This window comes from Phyllobates terribilis, unplaced genomic scaffold (genome assembly GCF_046119375.1).
Source record: "Phyllobates terribilis strain yellow unplaced genomic scaffold, ASM4611937v1 Scaffold_11__3_contigs__length_659146591, whole genome shotgun sequence".
In the NCBI taxonomy this organism is placed as follows: domain Eukaryota; kingdom Metazoa; phylum Chordata; class Amphibia; order Anura; family Dendrobatidae; genus Phyllobates; species Phyllobates terribilis.
This window is the reverse complement of record NW_027362771.1, coordinates 346,339,270-346,347,881: the sequence shown is the minus strand read 5'-3', so window position 1 is coordinate 346,347,881 and position 8,612 is coordinate 346,339,270. Positions and strand designations below refer to the sequence as shown.

The 8,612-nt window shown below is 42.8% G+C and overlaps 1 protein-coding gene across 2 annotated transcripts in view; it reads left to right on the top strand.

Annotated features, from left to right (window-relative positions):
- The first annotated feature begins 2,592 nt into the window (after positions 1 to 2,592).
- The window catches only part of AP3B2 (adaptor related protein complex 3 subunit beta 2), a 127,152-nt gene continuing 121,132 nt past the window's right edge, over positions 2,593 to 8,612 (top strand). The window contains exon 1 of one of the 2 annotated variants that reach the window (XM_073652854.1): positions 2,593 to 2,781. In XM_073652854.1, the coding sequence (XP_073508955.1) occupies positions 2,675 to 2,781 (107 nt within the window). In that variant the 5' untranslated portion in view covers positions 2,593 to 2,674. The remainder of the gene's footprint in view (positions 2,782 to 8,612) is intronic. The other variant, XM_073652855.1, reaches the window with a different exon arrangement.

The window sequence follows — 8,612 nt, the reverse complement described above, 5'->3', positions numbered from 1 at the left end:
AGAAAAAAACTTCAAATGCCGATTAAAGAAGAACAAAACAGCAGATTTCCTCATCAAAGGTATCAAATGTATATATATATAACAGCGACATTATGGCCATGTCTTAAATTGTGCTGAAAGGTTCTCCTTAAATCATCTGAAATAAAGAGCTTGCGAGGGATTTGTTTTAAGTGTGGTTTGGCTGAAGTGTGACTTGAGATTCAGGGAGTTGGAGGGTGTAACTTGTAGTAAATCCCTGTTTATATTTACCTATATTTCTGTGTTGTGTAATCCCCATTGGTAATATGTTCTCCATTATTGACAATGCCATGCAGTGTACATCTTGTCACATGTATGTAACCCTTGAACAGTTGTTTGAGGGTGTATACTGTTGTGTGAGATGTGTGCATTGCTGGATCTAAATGAGCAGCGGACAACACTGAGATCTATTGACAATATGGAAAGGAGTCTGCTGCTCACTGAGCAGGTGCTCGCTGGGGTAGATGTGGGGGAGGACTGTAGCATGGAGCTGCAGGACAGTGAGGCGGCTAGTGTCAGGGAGGCTAGTCCTGATCTGGCACACCACAGCAAGTTTGAGAAGCTGGCAGATAAGGGAGGTGTCAGTACAGGGATAGCACTGTTGCAGCAAGGCATGTCCCCTGAAAACTGGGGGAGTATCTGCTCTAGAAAATAGGAGCAAAAGGCAGGCCACACAGGTGCAGGTAATGAAGAATTCAATTAGGGGAACAAAAAGGGCAATTTGTCACAATGAATGGGATCACCAAAAGGTGTGTTGTCTTCCTGGTGCGCATCGCTGATTGGGTTGACAGATTACTGGTTGGGGCTGGGGAGGACCCAGCAGTCATGGTGCACATTGCCACCAATCGCAAAGTTAGAGGTAGGTGGCGGGTTATTAAAAATGATTTAATGTAATTAGGCTGAACGCTTAAGGCAAGGACCTCAAAGGTAATAATCTCTGAAATACCACCTATAGCACGTGCCACGCCAGACGCCAGAGAGGCAGCAAGAGATTACGAAGGTGAATATGTGGCTCAGGAGTTGTTGGAGGAAGGAGGGTTTTGGGTTCCTGCAATAGTGGGCCAACTTCTCTGTTGGCTACAGGCTCAATGGAAGGGATGGGCTGCACCTCAATGGGGAGGGTGCAGCTGTACTGGGGGGAAAAATGGCTAGAAGGATGGAGGAGTGTTTAAACTAAGGACTGGAAAGTGGACAATTACTGTGCAGCAGGGGAAGAGAGTGTAGATAGTGATCTGGGGTAATGCCATGGTAATAAGACAAAATGTTGGAGGGGGAAGAAAGAGAGGATTGTGACGTAAAAAAAGATAGTGACAGAGATTGGGACAAGGATAGAGACCAAACGAATTATGACCTGTCTGTGTTTACTTACAGTGAATAACAGGAGCTGTATGGTTTATAAACATTATAAAAAGCAGTAAATTATATGACCTTGATTATCTGTTACTGATAAGAATACAAGTTACAATAAGCCCTATCGTAAATTAAAATGTATACGCAGTAGCAGTTAGTCAACATATTTAATGTTGCTCAATATTAAAGGGGTTGTCCTATTACAGGGAATTTTAGTCCCCAGCTGCAGTTTGTTATATATGAAAAAAAAATATGTTTTTTACTCACCGCCCTCGGGGCCAGAGTTGAGTTTCTGGCGCTGATCCCAGTGTCTGGTATTGGCTGCAGTGCTGACATCATATCAACAACGCAGCAGCCAATCAATGAGATCAGCATCTCTGACAGGGGGCTCCGGCTACATCGGCAGTCACTGAGCTCACTGATTGGTTTCTACACAAGGTCTTTTGTTATGGGAGAGACTTGAGAAACCATCGGGGGGCGGCACCGGACTGGTCTCGTGTCCTACTATAGTCCACGGCCGGATCTTTAAAGTATATTTACTCTGAATCACTGGACCGTCCCAGAGAAGGATACACCTGTCTGCAATGGAGAGCCAGGCTCAGATTCATGCTGCCCGTGGTTTGGTCAGCATGAATCAGACGACCGGTTCCCTTTAATATTAATACAGTATTAACAATATTTAAATATTATTAATAATAACATTAATATAATAATATTTCTAATAATTAATTGTTAATAATAATAACATTAATATTGAGCCAAATTAAATTTGATATATTGATTCATCCCTACACGACAGTCACGGCCTCTCACATTGCCCCTTGTGTAAAGTATTTGCCCCCATCCCCTCCCCCGCCCCAGATAAAATCCTATGGAAAACCATCATTGTGGTGAAACCAAGGGATGAAAACTGACACAAGAATTTGCTAAAAAAAAGTTGTGTTTGTAAATAGCAGGAAAGTCATGTATACCAAATAGAGAGAAAACCAGAATGCTGCCCGTGGGGAGGCATGAAGGGTGAGCCTGGCACTGCAGGCAGATGGCACCTGTGAGGTATTGGGCATGTATGGCAGCCAGTGTAAATCACAGCTAGCACCCGGCTTAGTCGGGGTAAGTGCAGCCGTTACCGGAGCACTGTGTTCCCAAAATCTAGCCACATACTAAGTGCTACGTGAGGAGCTGGGTATCTGCATGGCACTGCGAGGGTTAACGCGAGGAGGAAAGATTTCGGTGGAATCTCCTCCTCTGGTGACGTCAGCAGGGGCTGTATACTGCCAGGCGCTGTCCGCGAACACAGTGCTGAGCCATGTCCGCCAGTCCGGGGTACAGCGAGGAAAAGGGGGGCAGCCTGGGCGAGCCCGAATATGGCCAGGACCCTGCCAGCGGGGGCATCTTCAGCAGCGACTACAAGAGGTAGGTGGCCGGGCGGCGGGCACACTGCCATATTACCGCTAGTAATACACCATTGCCGCATGTGGAGTCCGTGTAACCAGCGGGCAGGTGCAGAGGGAGACAATTACAGTATGGCCGGTGCTAGCCCACCACACACACAATGGAGGCTTGTGCTGGGCTAGTGATGCTGCTGGGAAAGGGGGATGGTGTTATCTCCTTCCAGGAGAGGAGGGGTCGGGGCTGCATCCTTCCCATGGCTCGGGCCTACAGATGGCACCAAGGTGTCACCCAGAGATCTGCCTCCTGGAAGCTCCATATACCAGGATCTGGGGCTGTGATTATTACTGTCACATTGTAACAGCTCTGCATCCTGCACCAGCCCTGATCTAGGGGGATATGGGCCTGCTGCATAGGGGGCATCACCACAGATATCACCACACTGGGGCCCCTGAGACCTCACATCTGTGACCGCTGAGACCTCACGTCTGTGACCGCTGAGACCTCACGTCTGGGGCCCCTGAGACCTCACGTCTAGGGCCCCTGAGACCTCACGTCTGGGGTCCCTGAGACCTCACATCTGGGGCCCCTGAGATCTCACATCTGGGGTCCCTGAGACCTCACATCTGTGACCGCTGAGACCTCACATCTGGGGCCCCTGAGGCCTCACATCTGGAGTTCCTGAGGCCTCACATATGGGGTCCCTGAGACCTCACGTCTGGGGCCCCTGAAACCTCACATCTGGGGCCCCTGAGATTTCACATCTGTGACCGCTGAGACCTCACATCTGGGGCCCCTGAGATCTCACATCTGTGGCTGCAGTGTATTTATTATTGTAACAACCCTGCAGCCTGCCCCAGCCCTGATATAGGGGGTTATGGGCCTGCTGCATAGGGGGCATCACCACAGATATCACCACACTGTGGCTACTGATACCTCACATCTGGGGCACTTGAAATCTCACATCTGGGGCTGAAATGCAACCAAAAAATAACACTTTCAGTGCTGGAAACTAGTGGTGACGTCACAGCGGGCTGTTCACTTTCTTAGCGTAGTAATTATGATTAGGACCCAGGCGCAATGTAATCTTTTCAGTGCTGCACATACAGTACCACCAGAGTTGCCAACTTTTCTGGACATTTTATCAAAACATCACAGACCGACAATATTTTTATGGACACAATAAAAAAAACATAATAAATCATAGTGATTTTAAGTGATCAGTATCTACAGCCCATAATTCTAATGTGAAGACATCAGCTGAATTCACTGTAAAATGATGACAATTACAGTCAAAATTATCTGTAGAAATTTCTTCAGCTTCAAAAAAATCATGGACACCTTCATTTATTTTAAGGGACAGGGCAAGAAAGTGCCCTATTTTTACAGACTGTCCTGGAAATTCTGAATGGTTGGCAACCCTGAGTACCATCCACCTCCTAAACATCACCTTGATCGTGCCAACCCCCACTAAGACTCATGTATGAGAACGGCACTAAGTAATAATTGAGACTTCTTTGTATTTAAAATACGTGCTCTTAGGGTTCACATCCAACATTACCCGAAGACTGGAGGAAGGTTGGTGTTGTATGTTAGGGTCATCAACACTGACCAATTATAAAGACACTAATCCTAAAGGACATGCTCCAAAAGTGAGTAGCTTATTAAAAAAGCCAATAATGTTATGCCCCCTGTATGTAAGATGGTACCAGGGTGTTCTCAAAACTCGAGATATTCGAGCACTGGTGTAGCGGCCAGGATTGCAGGCATGGCAGCTGTTGTAGGACCCAGATGATAAGGGGCTCACATCCACCTAGAGGTGATCTGCAGTTATTGATCACTAAGAATAAAGGAAGGGGAAGGCTTTCAGGAGAAACTCAAAGACAAATTAGGGCTCATTCAGATGTACATAAAAAAGTGGCCTATTTTTATCAGTGTTTTGGATGATTGTCACCAGTGTTTGGTCAGTGGTCAGTTTTTACCATTAGAGTTTCAGCAGTTTTTGTTGTAGCCGAAAATATTAAAAAGAAAACTGATGGAAGTTTCTTAAGCTTCTCCTATCAAACAGTCAGTAAAAAAAACGGACTCACGAATGGCACCCGAGTGATATCTGATTTTTTTCACAGACCCATAGACTTGCGTTGGCGAGTTTGATCCGTGGAGCGGATCAGAATTGGAATGTCCTCATGTTTTAGTGCGGATCACTCGCACGGGCATGAACAGCCCAATAAATCATGATGGGTACGAGTTCCATACGATAGAAGAAAGTCTGAATAAGTTCTTCCTAGCAGACCAAAGGATGGAAAACTTTACATTGAGTAGCTCTGTAAGATGTGTTTTACTCAAATGTGCAAAGAAATATCCTAAGTGGGAGGATCAGACGAGCTACACATTTACACATAGTTACATCTACCATAGAAAAGCAACGGTTTCACAATAAAGCCTTGCTACTACATATATCCTAGTGTCAAATTGTTACTAAATGCTGCACTATCTCACAACAAAGTATGTGTATAACTACAGATGTGACAGATAATGGAATGACTCTATTCCAATGCTGAAAATGCCGGTTTGCTGCTTAAATTCTGGCCAAATCTTTACATATATAGAAAAATAAAAAAAGCCAGATAGATTCCGTTATATTTGTAGGGGTTTTCCAGGCTTAAGCTATTGATGACCTATTTTAAGGATAGATCATAAATATCAGCTTAGTGGGGGTCTGACATCCACCGATCAGCTGCTGTAAGCTGCGGTAGCTGCTGGATGTAAACAGTGAATGGTGCTGAACAGCGCAGCTCTGTTCACTGTGTTCACTGTGTAGTTGACCATTCACTTCTATAGGAGCTGAGTTGCCGTATTCACAAACGCCCACTCCACAGTGATTTGTATGTTTTTGTTTTGTTTTGTTTTTATCATTTTTAAATGATTTTAAATTTTTAAAATGTAAAAGATGAAAATATATATATATCTTTGCCTAAAATAGAAAGGAAATGTGTCTTAACTTTAAGCCTTTTAGAGATCATTTCATCTTTAACTTGCTTAATTGTTCACAATAACAGTAATTTTGACCAGGGGTGCCCAAACTTTTACATGCCACTGTACAAGATATGCCATAAATGTCTGGCCAATGCAGGTTCCACCTTCACAATGTGGGTTTCTCAACACCAAGAGGTAGAAACTATGAGATACATTTCTCAACATTTAAATTGCAATACTCAGAAGGAAAAGGTGTGGAATTATGGGAATCACAGGTTGAATAGACATGTTAGTAATATGCAAATTATAAAAAATGGAAACACAGTTTTGAAAACTTTCAATTTATTCCATATCAAGTATGAGTCCAGAAATGCAAACCTTGGCATGCTATCAGCGTGGTTAGTAAGGGTTGTCTGAGGAATGTTCTGCCACGCTGAGTGCATTTGGGCTCTCAAATCATCAAGATCCGCTATTGGCAGATCCCTTTGCAATTCCAGATGTGCTTGATGGAAGACAAGTCCGGAGATGCTGCAGGCCGTAGTAGCACGTTTAGGCCACACAATCTGTTCTCAGTTTAGTCATGGAACCAGTAGTATGACCACTTCTACAAAGTGTCCCAGGAGCCATTTTTCAACACGACAACCCCAGGCTGCCTGTTGATTGTGTTACTATGAGCAGCCAGCATGGCCTTAATGTGCTACCATGGCCTGCAGCATCACTGGACTTGTCTCCCATCAAGCATATCTCGGACATCATTGGTTGGCAATTGCCAAAGGGAGCTGCCAGCAGCTGCTCTTAATGAGTTGCGTTCCCAAGTGCATTCAGCGTGGCAAAACATTCCTCAGACAATCATTACTAACCTCACTGGTAGCATGCCATGATGCAAAAATGTGTGTATTTCTGCATGTGCCGCTCATACTCAATTCTGAATAAATCAAGTTGTTTTGAAAATTTTATTTTCCCTCTTCATCATTTACATGTCATTAACATGTTTATCGATCCAGTGATTTACATAATTCAACAACTCTTATTTCCTGGTGTTACAATTGAGGAGTGTCTAGTATGTAAATATCCCTTTAAATATTTTATAAAATATTTTGTATCCTATTTGTATCATGTTTAGCCAAAACAACTGAAACCAACATTTGTGATCTGTTTACATATTTGCAAGCTTTGCACTTTTGGTCACACAACTACTCTTCTCATTGTGTTGCTATTGTGATGTGCGGTGAATATTACAGCTGCATTTAGTTGAACATTGACCCACTAAACAATGCTTTAGAATGTGGCTATATTCTGCTGATGATATATTGTATGTAGGTCAACTATATAACATTTAAACTTCCATGATCTCTATACAGTGGTGTGATAACGTGTTTGCCTCTTCCTGATTTCTTATTCTTTTGCATGTTCGTCACACTTTAAATGTTTCAAATCACAAAACAAATTTAAATATTAGACAAAGATAACACAAGTAAACACAAAATGCAGTTTTTAAATGAAGGTCTATATTATTAAGGGAAAAAGAAATCCAAACCTACAGAGCCCTGTGTGAAAAACGTGATTGCCCACTAAACCTAATTACTGGTTGGGAGCCTTAGCAGCAACAACTGCTATCAAGCGTTTGCGATAACTGGCAATGAGTCTTTTACAACCCTCTGGAGGAATTTTGGCCCACTCACCTTTGCAAAATATTTGTAATTCAGCCACATTGGAGGGTTTCCGAGCATGGACCGCCTTTTTAAGGTCATTCCACAGCATCTCAATCGGATTAAGGTCAGGACTTTGACTAGACCACTCCAAAGTCTTAATTTTGTTTTTCTTAAGCCATTAAGTGGTGGACTCGCTGGTGTGTTTTGAATCATTGTTCTGCTGCATAGCCCAAGTGCAGATGGTCGGACATTCTCCTTCTGGATTTTTGTTAGACAGCAGAATTCATGGTTCCATTTAGCGCAGCAAGTCTTCCAGGTTCTGAAGCAGTAAAACAGCCCCAGACCATCACTCTACCACCACCATATTTTAGTGTTGGTATGATGTTTCTTTTTTCTGAAAAGCTGTGTTACTTCTATGCCAGATAAGTTAAACTTTTGTCTCGTCAGTCCACAAAGTATTCTTCCAAAAGTCTGAGGCGATCATCAAGATGTTTTCTGGCAAAACTGAGACTGTAGGTTTGGATTTCTTTTTCCCGTTAATAATAAAGACCTTCATTTAAAAACTGCATTTTGTGTTTACTTGTGTTATCTTTGTCTAATATTTAAATTTGTTTTGTGATCTGAAACATTTAAGTGTGACGAACATGCAGAAGAATAAGAAATCAGGAAGGGGGCAAACACTTTTTCACACCACTGTAGCTAGTAATTAGCAATGTTAATTCTTTTGGTTAAAAATTCTAATTGTCTAGTTGACCTAGCTGGGTGACAAGGACACTGTGTCTCTAAAACATGAGTTTTAATGCATGTTGACACTGGAAAAACCCAAAAACCTGAAGAATATATAGTCGTTACTAATATGAACTTTGCTGCATGGTAAGTACAAACAGCCCACTAGATGGTGCTTTATGTATGTAAAGTGTCTTTCCACACTGCATATTTCTAACTAAAGCACCACATTTCAGTATCACCAAACATAATTGTGTTAGCTGCATTAAGAGATAGCCTGCTTATAGAAAACATACAATTCTGTACTCAGCAGGGGAACTTGTCTTTTCTGGAGGGTGGCAGCACACAGACACCTGGTGCCTTTGGTTCTCAATAAAGGAGGTATCCATCCATCCATTGATTTTCTTGTAATTTTTAACAGTGTTGGTAGGTCACAAACACCGACATTTTGAAGCCTATAGCAAAATAGTAAAAAGTATTTTGGTTTGGCTGTTTTTTTTT